The 19633-nt window shown below is 41.7% G+C and overlaps 1 protein-coding gene across 1 annotated transcript; it reads right to left on the bottom strand.

The window, feature by feature from the left end:
* Positions 1-4503: 4503 nt before the first annotated feature.
* Positions 4504-8430, bottom strand: LOC125518752 (nudix hydrolase 2). The gene is made up of 9 exons (XM_048683607.1): positions 8066-8430; positions 7191-7420; positions 6623-6688; positions 6149-6286; positions 5932-6009; positions 5785-5835; positions 5661-5695; positions 5141-5249; positions 4504-4994 (listed from the first exon to the last, which is right to left on the bottom strand). The coding sequence occupies exons 1-9, from the start codon at positions 8226-8228 to the stop codon at positions 4770-4772; spliced, it is 1095 nt and encodes a 364-aa protein (XP_048539564.1). The 5' UTR covers positions 8229-8430; the 3' UTR covers positions 4504-4769.
* Positions 8431-19633: the final 11203 nt, after the last annotated feature.

Below are 19633 nucleotides of genomic sequence, written 5' to 3'. Positions count from 1 at the left end.
ACCTTCTCGGGCCGCTGCTCCGGTGATTTTTTTGGGTACCTGAGATTCAATTGGGCCTACTGGGCCTGCTCGCGAGCCTGGTCTCTTTCGCTCGCGTGGCGGCTCTTCCCATGGACGACCGAGCTAGGTCGCGAACGATGCGGGAGCGACGGCCATGGCGATCCTGGTGGCTGGGCAGGAATCCTACAGCCTACTGCGACACAGCCTTCCCTGCATCGTCGCCTATCACAGCCTCAAGCAATGGTGCACCTCCCTCTTTCTTGATCTCTAGCAGACTAGCAGCAATGTCCACCGCTAAGCGCTAGCTTTCCAAGTAGCAGCACCCCCCCCCCCTCGGTCGTTTTGCTTACCACGACAACACGTCCCCCCGTCTACCTGAGTGCTCAGATCCGGAATGTGGAACGCCACCGCCGCTATCATCCAGGGCCGTATGTTGCCGCCACTGGCCTTGTGGCCCTGAATCAAGGGGATTTGGGTTGGATCAAGAGGATTAGATTTGGGCGTTTATCTATGCATCATGACACCCTCCTCCTCTAGACGTTGCCGTCAAATCCCCTCCTCCCAAGGTAACCAGTCAATCACCTTCATACAACTTTGCAAACTTTTTTATCTCTGTCTTCCACTCACCCCCGTACGATATTTCATCCAATCTACGATTTCTCTCTGTTCTGGTGGAGCCAGTTGCAGGTCAAAACGTTGTGCTATGAGGAGGTAAAGGAAATATTTATGGAGGAACTTAATGTTCAGGTATTGGTAGTTCTTTCTAATAATTTTTCTATGGTGTCATTTGATTAATATAGGTAATTGGTTGTTGCAAAATATAATTACGGTTTGCTCTTTTCAACTTTAGTGATATCATGCCATCATCCTCATAGGTGTGTTCTGCACGTCATGTTCTTTGTAGCTTTCTTGTGTGGAAACAACCAGCTAGAAAAGGCAGGAAGTGTGTCTTAGTGATCATGTTTCAGTACTGCACACAAGAAGTTACCCGCTCTGAGTTTTATTTTATGAAGCAGACTTGAATCTTTGCTCCAAGTGGAAGGGAGTGTTACTGTCAGACAGTATTGGTTGCTGTTGCAGGCTTACAGTAATAATTTATTAGCTAGGAATTTTTGTCAGCTGAGCATTTTCCTCTAGACGTGTGTGCCATTTGGAATCCCTTCGGTCCAAATCAATTTCTTATCTATGTTCACTCTATGGTGATCCCATATTTTTTTATACTATGTGATTCCTTCATGCTTCTTTCATTGGTTCATATTTTACGATGATTAATTACACGACAAGGAAGGTTTATATTTATCATATTTTTGGTAGAATCGGTTCTATGTGTGTTTGTTCCTTTTCGTTCCATCGAGTTAGGCATGAAATAAGTTGTTCAATTATTGTTTACTTCAGCAAAGTCATGCCTTGTTGTATCAGTGTGTCGGTAGACCTCATCTCCCACTATGCATGTGAGTTGCTTTGAGAACCATGGCAAAACAGATTACAATGTAGTTTTGCTAGATTCTTAATGACTTCACTTTGTTTGCATGTGGATAAACTAATAGGCGAGCCCTCAAACTGTAGTTTAACTTATCTACTTTAAGAGTAGGCCTAAGCGAGCATGGACAAAACTTTTGAATCATCTACCTGACAAATCATAAATTTGTTACATGTAAATATTTTGATGTTCTAATCTAAACGCAATCAGTTGTTTTATATTGTTATTCTAAATATCAAGGTAACAGATTACTTTGTGTAATTCTAATATCTAATTCAACAATTCCTTCCATCTTATAAATCAAACAACTTTTGCGTATACCATCTATTGAGTTTCAGATGGATGCTAAGATAGCAATGGAACACAAACTTGGTTCCACCGTTAATACGTGATTCTGAAGTTTCTCAGTTGGAAATATTTAGTACTTACCACTTGCTCTTCCTACAGTTTCCCCCTCTTCTACAGATTAGCCGATTAAGTGCCTGAAACGAAACCAAATGCTATATATGCCGGAGCAAGCAAATTATCAAGTACAGTATACTAGAGTCTATGAGCATCTTGAATTCTGTTGCAATATATGTCAACATCCAAAATTTATTTTTCACCTTGTTGAGTTATGAGTAGCAGTAATACTACATGAAGATTATAAATTAGGTAAGTTTTTTTTTTTGCTCTCTAGAGTACAGACTCAATATGTATAATATTTAATAAACTGGCCTCAAGAACACAAAGGTCTGTTCCATACTTCCATTTTATTTTCCCACTCCTCATAAATACTCATGTTGCTTATTACAGATTGAAGGTATGCCAAAAATTTAAGCAGAAGGCAATGTTTGCTACAGATTCCTTTAAATGTCTATTTCTTTAGCACGTCTCCCCTTAGTATATAATTCATAGAGATAAATTCTGAATAGCTCTAGCCAGGTATAAATTTAGGACCTTTTTTGTATTGTCGAACAGGGTTTCACTGCAATGGGAGCCATAGCTCAAACTTGGGATAGCTCTGTGTCAGATGAAATATAGTTACGCAAGAAGCGAGCTTGCCAATCAGGCTAGACTATTCTCAAACTTTTTTAACAAAATTGCAGAAAGCTTGGTTGTTGCCAGTTGAACAAATGTTATGTTGTCAAAGAGGATTCAAGTTTCATCTTTTCTGTAGGTAGTACTCATTCAACAAAATTTGATCGACTCCTTGCTGAAATTTATTTTAGTACTAATGCATAACCAAGCCATGATATCTAGCTTGAGCAGCTCAAGAAGAAGGTACTAAAAGTATGTAGGTGCACTGACATTTTATGCATGTTCATATTTATTTCTGTTATAACTTTTATTCAGTTCTACTTTTCTGTCTGTGATGCAGGCGGTTCCCGATTGGTTAACATTTCAGTTTGGACCTTATTTAATTCGTGCGAGTCTAACGACACCCCTTTCAATGCTGGTTCATTTTGGTAATGCTTTTCATGTATCAAATGGAATTGATGGTCTGCCACGTTGTTACATACAATTTTCAGTATGGTTATTCTCTAACAAAAGAAGAAAACAAAAATGAAATATATGATTACTATATATCTCCACGTTGCCTGTATGTTAGTCTGTAGAATACCGTTAATTGATATTTCAAAATTATAATCTTTGACAACACTTTTGTCCCATAAATGTGATGCGCTCCACAAGAAATGACCAAGTGCATTAGGGTCACCTATATCTTCTTTGTTTCCAAACATGGCGGCCCTTCGTAGAGGCATGTGAAGATGTCATTTATGCACCATATATACAATCTAATGATTATTTCTTTGGCGGTATTGATTAGTTCTATTTACTATCTAAATAGTTTTGTATGTTGTTATACAAGCCAATTTGTATGTATGAACCTTTCTTTTACCGTTCTTGATATTACTGAATAATGTACAATTATATTTATGCAATTTAATATGTTTCATGTGATCTTATATTTACAGAAAATCCTCACACTTCATTATACAAATAGATGGGCGCAGCAACACGCGCCATCAATAATCTAGTGTGTTGAATGATGGGACTCCACACAGGCGCTAGGATAAAAAATCTTTTTTTATTATTGTTGAAGTGCCTGTTTAGGCGCCTTGCATTGAACATGCCCTTATGTTGCCACATTATTTTTGCCACACTTGCCTAACTTGATTACTCAAATTGTAGCTACACTTTGGTTTGAGTAAGAGAATCTTATCACATTTTTTGTGTCTATGACATGCGAGGTTCACTGCTCATAAAGTGTTAGATGTGGTAAAAACCCACCTAACTTAATCAAACTTGTCTACGGTGAGGTGTGTCAAAGTGTGGCAATATGTGGCTAAAAACTAAACAGGCCTTGAGATTCTCACCTGACTTTAGGCTGGCTGACATGTGGACCAAAATCAGCTGGACCGAAGTCGGGAAAAAAACACAACACCAGTCAAGATTTTACCTATTCCATAGCAAAAAAAGAATGACCGTAGGCTGCCGAGGATTGCTACGATCTACCTATTCTGCAGTTTGGACGTGAAGATGAGTGAAAAATGGAGGAGATTGGAGATTAGACCGAAAAGCCCATCTTCAGCTTAGACGAGGCCGACGGAGTCATAGTTTTGATTTTTTGGCATTACGTGGTATAGTTTTCGATTTTGCTATAAAGACGTGATAGTTTCAAAAAAAATCCAATACAAAGATATACTACAAACATATGTTAAGTAGCGAACTAATCTATGATTGGATGGTTAGAGGGACTATGGTATCCCCAACCCACCAGGGATATGCCGGCCCAGTCTTTTGAAAATGCTCAGAGGTAGGGTGTGCGTGTGTGCGTTTTTAGGTGTGAGTGTATGCACGTGTATATGAGCGTTTCTGTCTGTACTGTGTTAAAAAAAACATAGGTTAAGTAAATATCCAAACGCAGGTACGTAACACAACAACGGTATCTCACATTGACATGTCAAAAAAGGGCTAACACGGCAACGGTGTCTTACACAGACGCTGCAGCACAACAAAGGGAAACAAAAACCAAAACAAAAACAAAAAATCTTTTATATGTTCCATTATTTGTACGCTCGTCGATACAAATTTGACAACACGCGCAACGCAATAGTATCTTCCTTTTTGATGTCCGAGTACAACAACTTCCGTTGCACTTCTGCTAGGTTATATCTCTTTCTGAATCGATATAATGGTAGGGGGCAGGCATCATACTGTCAAAATCAGGCGTACAAGCTACCAATCGAACAGCAGAGTAATTGGGTACGAGTGCTTCGACCCTTTCCTAACTCTGACTGAAATTTCAGCTATCTTTTTGTGTATTGATGATGGGTCCTGAGGCTTTCTCCAGGTCCCTCCTGTTCATGTAAAACAAGGACTGTTTCTCTGAGAACGCCGATTTTATGCTGATTGGTGAAAATCCTGCGTATTCCTTGTCGGTCTTAGCCAGGCCAACCTCGAGAATATACTTCACCAGTTCATGTTTCTGGACGAATGGTTGTGCCGCAAATTCCTCCACCGGCATCCACTGCATTTGAGAAGCGAAGCATCAACAGAGTGTTTACACAGAAGTACTACTAGTTGAGAAGATACTGAAATAAACCAATAGAAGATGTCTCCTTTTCTGAGCGCGGCATTAAACAACATGATGCTGAAAATGCAGATCTGAATCACCTGAGCATCCTCGATTTCAGACTCTTGCTTAGTAATGTCGAAGGAATGTGGCCTTAGGATGCACACAAAAAATAGATCTGATTTTTCAAAATAAGCTTTGTGGCTCTGCCTGCACATTGGTTACCCACATGAGGAGACAACAGTTAGTTCACACTTAAAGCTAAACATATAGTTCTTGCCAAAAAACTGTAGAGCCATTGAAATAGATCAAAAGAAAAGGTTTCACTGTTTAATTTCCATTTACCGTTTGCTCTGATACTACGTGTTCCATTTTTATTTTTGCCTATATTATTCTTGCTAGCAGAAGGTTATGGAGTTTCGTGTCAGCAGATCTCAGTAACCTCCTTATCATCTCACGCACATATTTTGCATGCTGTACCAGAAGCCAGCTTAGGTGTCACATAAATGTATATTAACTGCTAAGTTGGTATCAGATTGACTTTCACAAGTTTCCTGATAATACTATGGATCTTCAAGAGATGGGGGAACAAAAAAAAAGAACATGAGGTTCAGTCATTACCTGAAGGCAAGTACCTCGACGAATTCTGCATCAACCTAATACATCATCCAGGAAGAAAAAGAAGAGTATGAGTAGCTATAATAGTATTCTGTCAGGATTAGTTTACCCATATGCTAGTACATACCCCTGTCTCTTCTTTCACTTCTCTTACAACTCCAATGTTAATATCTTCTCCCTACATGTATCAAGATCTTTACGATTGTAACGAGAGAAGGTGGTAAAGAAAGATCTATGAACAACATCTCTACATGTCCAGAGCAGAATATTTTACTGGTTCAACAACTCCAGTTGGAAATTTCCATATACCAGAGCCCTTAAGTACACCGCTTTTTTCCTGGACAACCAATACCTGCAAAAAGTATTGAGTCTTAGCGATGACACAAGATACATAATTTACCTATAAAGTCAATTTTAAAAGGCTAGATAGGTAGCAACACAGGCATGATTATCTGAATCCTTTAAATAGTGCTTTCATAGTCATTTGGTACCTCTCTTTTGTCATTCATTACAAAAGCTCCAACGCCCACACGATGAGTAGCATTTACAGGCAATGTATGAGGCGTGTTCGGGAGCCAGTACGCAAGCATTAGGTAAGTTTCTTCTGCATGATGGTACCAGAATCCTTCCTAAACCAAAATGAAGCAAAAGCGATTCAGAGCTACTTCAAACAGCTTCTTGTACATAAACCTTGCCTGGGATTTTATATAGTAAGAGAAGGATACTCTTTTATCATTTCTTTAAAGAAGGAAAAAGGAAAGACTGCGTTCAGACAGAGTTATAAATTAATACCAACTGATATCAAAACCTAGAAAAGTTGTTATTTCCAGTTAACAAGTACTACACGATTCTACTAAGTATTTCAATCCAGAAATAATAGTTTAGTGACAAGTTAAACTAAGAATACAGAGTCATCTGACTAGTTGTGCTACCAAAGAAATCTGGAAATATGTGAGTTTAGCTACCTCTACAGCTGATTGGATAAGGTTGGCAAGGCTGATTGGCAATTTTATCCACACACCTCTTTTTCCCTACAATGAGATCACAAAATTTGAAATAGAATCAGTGGAAACATCCTACAGAAAATTGAGCAGCTATGCAGTCTAAGTTGTAACGTCATCTCCTTGACGTAGCCATGATTAATTAAATCTGATATTAGCATCCACATACACTAATCTTTACCTATCTATGACATGTCTTAGGTACAATTACTGATTTATTAATCATAATACAAATTGAATGGGACAATGTTCTAAAAAAAAGAGTCTTCCCTTGTTGAAATAATTTGATCTAGGCCTTCTTAGGGAGTGCATTATGCAGCTGAAAACACTTAACACTAGTTATACCTTATAAAGACCTTTGCGATCACATTTGTATATCAAACACCTTGTAGGATATGATTCATATCAAATATTAATCTATGCATTTAGGATATTTATGCTGCGCAACACAATATACACATGCATCATATAGTATGATGTCATTTTTAACAAGTCAAATTTCTACAAAATTCCCCATGGCCGATGAAACTACCTGCTCCCTCCATTTCGACAACAAAGATTTCAAGGAAGCTGAAAAAACTTGTGGATCCATTGGGGTGGTCATCTCAATAATGACACCTTCATGTTTGTCATTCACGAATGGTAGCAGCTCCATATCTCTTCCATTCGTGGTCATTGCCGATTCGGCGTCCACCTTTGTCGAATATATGGAAGCCGACATGGTTCTGCTCACCAGCCCACTTCTGTGTCTTCCACCCGCACCTAGTAGATTCGAGCAAGCAAATGTATGGACTGTCATCACGTAGATTACACATTTATAGGATTAAATGTAGGCAAAACTGCACTAGATATGCGATGTGAAGAATGATTCAGCTCTGTACTCCATAACTGTAGAATGGCCGGTAAATTGACAAAAGGGAAAGTGGTATAGCAGGAGTCGTGGTGCCACTCATGATTAAGTGAGAAAGTATCCGGTGGAAACCACCATATTATAGTGAAAACTCCGTGGAAATTATGTCTAAAAGCCTTTGAAAACTGTGTCCATCACCATCCCCTTTCTTTCCCTGTCAGGGCCATCTCGTTTACTGGTCGCATACATGGTCGTTTCCTTGGCCTACGTTCACGATCCGGTCTCCCAGCATCTGGGAGTGGGACGCTCCACGTCTGTCCACCCCTACCACACCTATTTCACTGGCGGCAGTTTTTACCAGATCACCAGAAACATCCCACGCGAGAGGCGAGCGCCGCTAGAATGAGAAAATCCAAGAGAGCACACCGCCATGATCCCAGATCGATCCGCACGTCGTCTACTGAGAGCTAAGCGCGCGACCACCAGCCGAGCCGAGCCAGCACGGGCCGGGGGCGGTGGTGGATCGAGCGGGCGGGGCAGAGTAGCGGAGAACGCACCTCCGAGTCCGAGGAAGAGAGCGCTGCGACGGTGGCGAGGCGGCGCGGAGCAGACGGGGAGTCTGGGCGGCGCTGCGGAGAGGGCTAGGCCGCGGCGGCGGCGGAGGAGGCGGAGCAGAGGCGCCCGCGTGGTGAGGGGGGTGGAGAGCGAGGGGGCGGCCATCTGACGCGGCGCACCCCTGCGCTCCTTTTATTACTGCGGGGACCCGGGCGCCAACGATGATGCTCGCTGCTCGGCTAGCTAGTTGTGCAGGGCCGAGGTGGGGTGGCGTCGTCACTGGCGTGGCATCGGCACACGGTGCGGCCTTGTCGCGTGGGCGCGTGTGGTGCGGGACGGGACGGGACGGGCAATGATCCCGCTGCTTTTCACTTGCGTCGGCTTGCTGGGTGGGAACGGCCGAGCAGGCGGCGGCTAGGCCGGAATGGATTGCGGCGATGGGGATTTGGCCGGATTCGCTCCCAGAGCGAGAGCTGTCGCGCTCCGGCAGGGGTGGGCGTGGATTGGAGTGGCCGCGGCGGCGTTTCAAGGTGAGGTGGGTTCCACTATTTTGAGTGAAAATGCGCCTAAACCCATTCAACTCATCAATGCATTGCATATTTCATCTAGTTCTGCAAAAACAGACAAAAAAAACTAACATATGCATGTTGTTTGGTTGTCCGCATTGTATCAGTGTTTATTTCCCGCATATGTACTTCTGGGATGAGCAGATGCAAACCACAGTTATTTGGATGTGTTAGGATGACAATTGGTAGGGTATGGGGCGGTAGAGCAATGTCATACCCATGTCCGTGCAGTCAACCCATGCCCATACTCTTGGGTATGAAAATTTACCCATGTCTATACCCGACAGGTACCCAACGGGTAGATCAAACAGTACACAAGTTATTCGTAATTTTACGTTCATCCATAGCACATTTGACACAAAAACATCTATCTCAACTCAATAACAGATAGATGAGTACATGACAATTATCTAAATTGAAATTGGCAATTGGTGACAACTTTAACATAGATTGACAAGCTCATGACACATTTCATCAAATAACATCTACACATAACGGATAAAATATTCGGAGCACCCATCAGCTAACATAAACGGCAGCTAGCACAAACAACAACTAGCACAAACTAGCATATATTGAAGCTCCACGGGTAAGGTCCACAAGTAGTATAAACAGGTAGGGTGTTGAGGGATGGCCCTCGGGCAGGCAATGGAAGCCAGATCCTTTTCAAAACATCGAGGCAAGCTAGGCCCCTCAATCCGGCTTGCCAACCCGCCGGCTTCCCAGCACGAGCCGGCTGGGTGAAGCGACCCGGCCCGGCCTGCTCGCACATGCCGGCCATCCTCAAGAAGTCAACCCCCAGCGGCAAGCAAGTGTGGCTATAGTGTGTCCCCCTTTATGTCAGCCACGGCGGGCGTGACAACGGCGCACCCCACGCCCCCGCCCGGGGCGGGCGGTGTCCTGAAGGCGCAACCCTATAGCGGGGCAGCGCTGACCGTCCCATGACGCCTGGCGTGGCGTGCCACAGTACCCAGCAGCCGGCCATACCCGCGCCCGATGGACTCGACGAGACCCACACCCGATGGACTCGGCAGGCCCGGCGGCCCCCACTGCCAGCTCCCAGACACTGACACTAGGGCCCCGCTCTCGTGTAATATTACCATTGTAGCCCTAGGGGGCAGCCTATAAGACCCCCTCCCTAGTGCCCTGATGACCCACAAGTGTAGGGGATCTATCGTAGTCCTTTCGATAAGTAAGAGTGTCGAACCCAACGAGGAGCAGAAGAAAATGATAAGCGGTTTCTAGCAAGGTATTCTCTGCAAGTACTGACAAGTGGTAACAGATAGTTTTGTGATAGGATAATTTGTAACGAGCAACAAGTAACAAAAGTAAATAAAGTGCAGCAAGGTGCCCCAATCCTTTTTGTAGCAAAGGACAAGTCTGGACAAACTCTTATATAGAGAAAAGCGCTCCCGAGGACACATGGGAATATCGTCAAACTAGTTTTCATCACATTTGTATGATTCGCGTTCGGTACTTTGATAATTTGGTATGTGGGTGGACCGGTGCTTGGGTACTGTCCTTACTTGGACAAGCATCCCACTTATGATTAACCTCTATTGCAAGCATCCGCAACTACAACAAAAGTATGAAGGTAAACCTAACCATAGCATGAAACATATGGATCCAAATCAGCCCCTTACGAAGCAACGCATAAACTAGGGTTTAAGCTTCTGTCACTCTAGCAACCCATCATCTACTTATTACTTCCCAATGCCTTCCTCTAGGCCCAAATAATGGTGAAGTGTCATGTAGTCGACGTTCACATAACACCACTAGAGGAGAGACAACATACATCTCATCAAAATATCGAACGAATACCAAATTCACATGACTACTAATAGCAAGACTTCTCACATGTCCTCAGGAACAAACGTAACTACTCACAAAGCATATTCATGTTCATAATCAGAGGGGTATTAATATGCATATAGGATTTGAACATATGATCTTCCACCAAATAAACCAACTAGCATCAACTACAAGGAGTAATTAACACTACTAGCAACCTACTAGCACCAATCCCGGACTTGAAGACAAGAATTGGATACAAGAGATGAATTAGGGTTTTGAGAGGAGATGGTGCTGATGAAGATGTTGATGGAGATTGCCCTCTCCCGATGAGAGGAGCGTTGGTGATGATGATGGCGATGATTTCCCCCTCCCAGAGGGAAGTTTCCCCGGCAGAACAGCTCTGCCGGAGCCCTAGATTGGATCCGCCAAGGTTCCGCCTCATGGCGGCGGAGTTTCGTCCGAGAAGATGGCTTATGATTTTTTTCTCATCGAAAGACTTCATATAGCAGAAGATGGACATCGGAGGGCCACTAGGGGGCCCACGAGGTAGGGGGCGCGCCCCCACCCTCATGGACAGGGTGTGGCCCCCCTGGTGAACTTCTTGCGCTCAGTATTTTTTATATATTCTGAAAACGTTTTCCGTGACGTTTCAGGACTTTTGGAGCTGTGCAGAATAGGTCTCTAATATTTGCTCCTTTTCCAGCCCAGAATCCCAGCTGCCGGCATTCTCCCTCTTTATGTAAACCTTATAAAATAAGAGAGAATAAGCATAAGTATTGTGACATAATGTGTAATAACAACCCATAATGCAATAAATATGATATAAAAGCATGATGCAAAATGGACGTATCAACTCCCCCAAGCTTAGACCTCGCTTGTCCTCAAGCGAAAGCCGAAATCGAAAAATATGTCCACATGTTTAGAGATAGAGGTGTCGATAAAAATAAAATATGGACATGAGGGCATCATGATCATTCTTAGAATAGAAACTTATATAATTCTTGTCATATGATTTCTTATGCTAGAGTAATAATTCAATCACAATTTGAAGTATGAATCGTAAACTTCATTGAAAACTAACAAACTATAATCTCAGTCATTGGAGCAATTGCAATTTATCATAACATAGGAAAGAGTCAATGTATAAGTGCTTTTTAGCAAGTCCACATACTCAACTATCATATAGTCTTTCACAATTGCTGACACTCACGCAATACTTATGGGTATGGAGTTTTAATCGGACATAGAGAAAGATAGGGGCTTATAGTTTTGCCTCCCAACGTTTTACCTCAAGGGTAATGTCAACAATAATAGTTCATGAAAACTCACATCCAATTAGCCATATATACCAGGATCTTTCCAACATACTGTGCTTGCCAAAGGATAAAATGTAAAAAGGAAGGGTGAAGATCACCATGACTCTTATGCAAGGTAGGAGATAAAAGTAAAAGATAGGCCCTTTGCAGAGGGAAGCAGAGGATGTCATGCGCTTTTATGGTTGGATGCACAAAATCTTAATGTGAAAGAATGTCACTTTATATTGCCACTTGTGATATGGACCTTTATTATCCAGTCTGTCGCTTTTATTTCTTCCATATCACACAATCGTATAAAGCTTATTTTTCTCCCACACTAATAAGTCATACATATTTAGAGAGCAATTTTTATTACTTGCACTGATGACAACTTACTTGGAGGATCTTACTCAATCCATAGGTAGGTATGGTGGACTCTCATGGCATAACTGGTTTAAGGGTATTTGGAAGCACAAGTAGTATCTCTACTTGGTGCGATGAATTTGGCTAGCATGAGGGGGGAAGGCAAGCTCAACCATGTAGGATGATCCATGACAATATAATTTATCTCAGATGCAAGAAAACATAACCCATTACGTTGTCTTCCTTGTCCAACGTCAACTCTTTAGCATGTCATATTTTAATGAGTGCTCACAATCATAAAAGATGTCCAAGATAGTATATTTATATGTGAAGACCTCTCTTTCTTTATTACTTCCTATTAATTGCAACGATGACCAAAACTATGTTTGCCAACTCTCAACAACTTTTATTCATCATACTTTTTCTATGTGAGCTCATTACTCTCCATAAGATCCATATGATCTCTTTGTTTCTTTTTATTTCTTTCCCTTTTCTTTTATTCCCTTAGGATCATGGCAAAATAATCAAACCCTTGACTCAACACTAATCTTTATTATATAGCTCACGTACTCGATTACATAGAGGAATTATAAAAGCAAAACTCACAACTAGATCATACTAAGAACTTTTATTCTACTAGATCAAGATATTACCAAAAGGATCGAACTAAGAAAAACGGTAAAGATAAAAGTGATGGTGATACGATACCGGGGCACTCCCCCAAGCTTGGCAGTTGCCAAGGGGAGTGCATACCCATGTGATTATGTCTCCTTTGTTGGTGAAGAAGGTGGAGTTGTTGATGATGGGTAGTCGCACATCGAGCGTAGGAGGTCTTCTAAATTGCGGATAATGCCTTTGAGTGCGATGATATGCTCCTTCAACAAAATATTTTCATGTGTGAGATACTTATTTTGTATACGAGCTAACTCGATCATCTTGAAAGCTTCGATCTCAGTTGGGGTAAGGAGATTGTGATCAAGTTGAAGGATGTCTTCTGTTGCTGGAGCTTGGTCCTCCGTGGCCTTCTTGATCCCTTCATCCTTGTTGGTCTCCATGGGTTCCTCTCTCTTCAGCTCTATCTTCATTAGCCAAGCATCGTTGCCCTCATTGTTGGAGGAGGAGGGGGACGACATGATGCTTAGCTTTGACAACCCTGGCAGAAAACAGCTCAAAACAAGAACAAGAGATTTTTGCGTGATACAGTGGTCAAAACCTCTGGGAGATTATATAATGAATTTTTTACCGACCAAAATATGTGTCGTGTAAGAAAACGGAGTCCAGAGAGCACACGAGGTGCCCACGAGGTAGGGGCGCGCCCTCCACCCTCGTGGAGGCCTCATGTCCTTCCTGGACTGCTTCTTATCTTTCTATTTTTCTAAATATTCCAAAACGGAGAAATATTGCCATAAAAAGTGTTTTGGAGTCGGTTTACTCACCGTACCACATACCTATTCCTTTTCGGAGTCTGAAACGTTCCGGAAAGTGTCCCTTATGTATTCCTCCGGGGTCACGGTTTCAATAACATTGGTTTCAATATTTATAGGATTACCTGAGATATAATGCTTGATTCTTTGACCGTTCACCACCTTCGGATTTGTGCCTTCGAAGTTGTTGATTTTTATGGCACCGGAACGATAGACCTCCTCGATAATGTAAGGACCTTCCCATTTAGAGAGAAGTTTTCCTGCAAAAAATCTTAAACGAGAGTTGTATAGCAATACATAATCACCTACATTAAACTCACGCTTTTGTATCCTTTTATCATGCCATCTTTTAACTTTTTCTTTAAACAACTTGGCATTTTCGTAGGCTTGGGTTCTCCATTCATCGAGTGAGCTAATATCAAATAACCTCTTCTCACCGGCAAGTTTAAAATCATAATTGAGCTCTTTAATAGCCCAATATGCCTTGTGTTCTAGTTCGAGAGGTAAGTGACATGCTTTTCCATAAACCATTTTATATGGAGACATACCCATAGGATTTTTATATGCAGTTCTATAGGCCCATAATGCATCATCAAGTTTCTTGGACCAATTCTTTCTAGACCTATTGACAGTCTTTTGCAAAATTAATTTGAGTTCTCTATTACTCAATTCTACTTGACCACTAGACTGAGGGTGATAAGGGGATGCAACTCTATGATTAACATCATACTTAGCAAGCATTTTACGGAAAGCACCATGAATAAAATGTGAACCACCATCAGTCATTAAATATCTAGGGACTCCAAATCTTGGAAAAATAACTTCTTTAAGCATTTTAATAGAAGTGTTATGATCAGCACTACTAGTTGGAATAGCTTCTACCCACTTAGTAACGTAATCAACATCAACTAAAATATGTGTATATCCATTAGAGGAAGGAAAAGGTCCCATATAGTCAAAGCCCCAAACATCAAATGGTTCAATAACGAGTGAATAATTCATAGGCATTTCTTGACATCTACTAATATTACCAATTCTTTGATGTTCATCACAAGATAAGACAAACTTACGGGCATCCTTGAAGAGAGTAGGCCAATAAAAACCAGATTGCAATACCTTATGTGCAGTCCTATCTCCAGCATGGTGTCCTCCATAAGCTTCGGAGTGACACTTACGTAGGATCTGTTCATGTTCATGCTCAGGTACACAACGTCTAATAACACTATCTACTCCTTCTTTATAAAGATGTGGGTCATCCCAAAAGTAATGCCTCAAATCGTAGAAGAACTTTTTCTTTTGCTGGTATGTGAAACTAGGTGGTATAAACTTAGCAACAATGTAATTAGCATAATCAGCATACCATGGAGCAGTATGGGAAGCATTTATGACATTTAATTGCTCAGCAGGAAAGCTCTCATCAATAGGTAGTGGGTCATCAAGCACATTTTCTAACCTAGACAAGTTGTCTACAACGGGGTTCTTAGCTCCCTTTCTATCAACAATATGTAAGTAAAATTCTTGTAGCAAGAGAACCCATCTAATAAGTCTAGGTTTAGCATCTTTCTTTTCCATAAGAGATTTAATAGCAGCATGATCAGTGTGAATAGTTACTTTAGAATCAACAATATAAGGTCTGAACTTATCACAAGCAAATACAACTGCTAAGAATTCTTTTTCAGTAGTAGCATAATTTCTTTGAGCATTGTCTAGGGTTTTACTAGCATATTGAATAACATTTAATTTCTTATCAACTCTTTGCCCTAGAACAACACCTACAGCATAATCACTAGCATCACACATAATTTCAAATGGTAAATTCCAATCAGATGGCTGAACAATAGGTGCAGAGATCAATGCTTTCTTAAGTTTTTCAAATGCTTCTACACAATCATCATCAAAGACAATGGCATATCTTTTTGTAATAAATTAGTCAGAGGCCGAGAAATTTTTGGGAAGTCCTTAATGAACCTCCTATAAAATCCAGCGTGACCAAGGAAACTTCTTATACCTTTGATGTCCTTGGGGCATGACATCTTTTCAATAGCATCAACCTTGGCTTTATCAACCTCAATACCTCTTTCAGAAACTTTATGCCCCAAGACAATACCTTCATTAACCATAAAGTGGCACTTTTCCCAATTCAAGACAAGATTAGTTTCTTCACATCTCTGCAAAACTCGATCAAGGTTGCTCAAGCAATCATCAAAAGAAGATCCATAGACAGAGAAATCGTCCATGAAAACCTCACAAATCTTTTCACAAAAGTCAGAGAATATAGCCATCATGCATATTTGAAAGGTAGCAGGTGCATTACATAAACCAAAAGGCATACGTCTATAAGCAAAAGTACCAAAATGGCACATAAAAGTAGTCTTTGATTGATCCTTGGCCGACACAGGTATTTGAGAGAAACCAGAATAACCATCTAGAAAGCAAAAAATGTGTATGTTTGGATAATCTTTCTAGCATCTGATCGATAAAAGGTAAGTGGTAATGATCCTTTTTAGTGGCCTTATTTAATTTGCGGAAATCAATAACCATCCTATAACCTGTAATAATTCTTTGAGGAATCAATTCATCTTTATCATTAGGAACGAAAGTAATACCTCCCTTCTTAGGGACACAATGGACAGGACTTACCCACTGACTATCAGCAACGGGATAGATTATACCTGCCTCAAGGAGCTTTATTATTTCCTTTCTTACCACTTCTTTCATTTTAGGATTCAGCCGTCGTTGATGATCACGAACTGGTTTAGCATCTTCTTCCAAATTTATTTTATGTTGACATAGAGTGGGACTAATGCCCTTAAGATCATCAAGAGTATAACCAATAGCAGCACGGTGCTTCTTCAGAGTTTTCAATAATCTCTCTTCCTCATGCTCTGCAAGGTTAGCACTAATAATAATAGGATACATCTTTTTCTCATCAAGATAAGCATATTTAAGAGTATCAGGCAACAGTTTAAGCTCAAACACGGGATCACCCTTGGGTGGAGGAGGATCCCCTAGGATTTCAACAGGCAAATTGTGTTTCAGAATAGGTTCCTATTTAAAGAATACTTCATCTATTCCCCTTCTTTCATTCATAAACATATCATTTTCGTGGTCTAGCAAATATTGTTCTAAAGGATCACTAGGAGGTACGGCAATAGAAGCAAGACCAATAATTTCATCCTTACTAGGTAATTCTTCTTCACGGTGTTGTCTACTAATGTAAGTGCATCTAGTGCCACCCCTAGTTGGTTTTGGAGTATTGAAGACAAACCTAGTTGAGGGACTAATGTGTTTGTGAGAATTGCAGGATAACACAGGTAGAAGTCCCTCATTGATTCGGTTTTCCTACTAGAGATGACCCCTAAAAATGTATGAAGACATTGATGTCAAAGGTGGTATATGAAGATATTCACATTGAAGACTATGACACGAGAAGACATCGCATGAAGCCTATGGAGCTCGAAGACTTAGATCTTTTGTGGTTCTTTTTCTTCTTTATTGAGTCATAGGAACCACCGTACTGTTAAGTGGGGTCCAAGAGAACCAGTTAGAATGACTGAAGTGATGCTTAACCAAAACCTATGTCTTCGAGTGAAGACTATGAGAGCGAATCTTGTCCAAAGTCGGACAAGTCAGCTTTGCTTGTAGCCCAAGTAAAGTTGCTGTGTGAGTTTGAAATCTGACCGTTGGAACACGTGTCAGTTCCTTAGTGACCCAGGGTCATTTCGGACAAATCAGGTCGGGTTGCCTAGTGGCTATAAATAGCCCACCCCCTACAACCATAAACGGTTAGCTGCTCAAAGTTAGTGTACGGCTTTTGTCGTTTGAGAGCAACCCACCTCGAAGCCTTTGAGACAGAATTCCTTGCGAGGATAAAGCCCTAAGAACCCAAAGCCAAAGAGAATTAGGCATCACTTAAGTCTTCTTGTCTGTGTGATCTAAAGACTTATTACACTTGAGGACTGTGAATCCTCCAGCCGGTTAGGCGTCGCGTTCTGAGCATCCAAGAGACATTGTGGATCGCCGGTGAACGAAGTCTGTGAAGGTTTGGGAGTCTACCTTGAAGACTTACCAGAGTGATCGGGCGAGGTCTGTGTGACCTTAGCTTAAGGGGAATACGGTGAGGACTGGGTGTCCTGAGCTGCGTGTTCAGGATTGGGTGTCCGGGACTGTGTGTCCTCAGGTTTAAATACCTAGCTGCCCTAACCAGACGTACAGTTGTCACAGCAACTGGAACTGGTCCAACAAATCATTGTCTTCAACGTGTCACTGGTTTCATCCTTTCCTTCCCTTTACTTACTGTTGGTCCTTGTGAAGTCATTGTATGATTGCACTATCTTTTATCTTCACTGAGTGACTGCGTGTTCTCTTTGACTTCATAATATCTTCCTACCTGATCCTTACTACATTGCTGCTATTAGTCATTGTGCTTTCACTCTATTGAATACTTGACTATGGTTTGCCTAGTGTAGTCTACCTTCTGCTGCATGGTAATAGGTTTATTTCTATCGTTTGTCTTCATAACTTCCACGTTTTGAAGACTTTCATAAAAATCGCCTATTCACCCCCCTCTAGTCGATATAACGCACTTTCAATTGGTATCAGAGCAAGGTACTCCCTTGTTCTGTGTCATTCGGTTTAACCACTTGGAGTTTTAGCTATGTCGACTGAAGGGATAATTAAAGTCTCCGCTGCGTGCCCCGTCTTCGATGGAACTGAATATCCCTACTGGAAGAATAAGATGCGCATGCATCTTGAAGCCATTGACGTCGACCTATGGTATGTCGTCAAGAACGGCGTTCCCAAGGCTGGAGAAGGTGTCACTGCTGCTGACGTCAAGAAGTTCGTTCAACTGGACTCTACTGCCAAGAATATCATCTGTGGTCATCTGACCAAAGGACAGTATGGCCGCGTGAGTGCTTTGGAAACATCTAAGCTAGTCTGGGACTGGCTCTCCAAGGTCAACGAAGGCGTCTCAACCCAGAGACATCAGAGAATCAGTGTCCTTCGCAACCTCTTCAACTGCTTCAAGAGAAATGACAATGAGAATGTCCAGCTCACATTTTATCGACTCACTAACATCACGAATGAGCTTCAAGCCCTTGGTGCTACTGAGATCACCAAGCATGAAGTCGTCAAGACACTACTGAGATCACTTGACAGTTCGTTTGACACCCTAGCCCTGATGATTCAAGAACGTCCTGATTTCAAGACACTCGATCCGTCTGACATACTTGAGAGGCTCAACACACATGAGTTTCAGCTTTCTAAGAAAAGAGATATCTACGGTCCTAACTATGGGTGAACTCGTGCCTTGAAGGCAAAAGCTGTCTCCTCATCTGAAGAATAATCTGATAGCAGTTCTGATGATCCTGAAGACATTAGAAGGGAACTTGCTATGCTTGTGAAGAAGTTCCAAAAATTCACCAAGAAGAAAGGTTTCAGAAAGTCTTTACGATCAAGCTCAAGGAATGATGAAGCTTCTGCTCATGACTACAAGAAGAAAACATGTCACAAGTGCAAGAAACCTGGCCACTTCATCTCTGAGTGTCCTCAGTGGGACAATGAGAACAAAAAGAAGAAGAAGAGTAAGGAATATGACTTTGATGACAAGAAGAAGAAGAAATACTCAAAGTCTTCTTCCAAGTCTTCTTCAAAGTCTTCATTACACAAGAAGAGCTCATCTGGCAAGGCACGTGCGTTTGTTGGCAAGGAAATGGATTCAGAGGAGGAGTCCACTTCTGAGGAGGCGGAGGTGGATTCTGAGGAGGAGTCCGATTCTGGCGTCGCAAGTCTGGCTACAGCATACGTTGCCAAGTCCATCTTCAACACTGAAGACAATGACCTCATCACCGACACCGATGCAAATGACAAGGACTACTCCGCTCCTACCTACTGCTTCATGGCACGCGGTGCCAAGGTAAACACATGCACTACTCACTATCAAACATCCGGTGACGATGGCTCTGATTGTGGTTCAAAACCCAGCTACAAAACACTTGCTAAAATTGCAACTGAACAACAGAAAGCCATGGAACATATTCAAAAACTGTTAGACAAAAGCGATGATCTGTTAGGCGCTGAAATGACTTGGTCTGAGTCCTTAATTGAAGACATAAAAAATCTTCACG

This window comes from Triticum urartu, chromosome 7 (assembly GCF_003073215.2).
Source record: "Triticum urartu cultivar G1812 chromosome 7, Tu2.1, whole genome shotgun sequence".
Lineage (NCBI taxonomy): Eukaryota > Viridiplantae > Streptophyta > Magnoliopsida > Poales > Poaceae > Triticum > Triticum urartu.
The sequence above is the reverse complement of the archived record's forward strand: the minus strand, read 5'-3'. Positions and strand labels throughout refer to the sequence as shown.

Coding starts and splice junctions, on each gene's coding strand:
- LOC125518752 (XM_048683607.1), bottom strand. CDS start 8,228: ATGGCCGCCCCCTCGCTCTCCACCCCCCTCACCACGCGGGCGCCTCTG. Junction 5,836..5,931: donor CAACTGGAGTTGTTGAACCA/GTAAAATATTCT, acceptor TGATACATGTAG/GGAGAAGATATTAACATTGG. Junction 4,995..5,140: donor CTGAAATCGAGGATGCTCAG/GTGATTCAGATC, acceptor TCTCAAATGCAG/TGGATGCCGGTGGAGGAATT.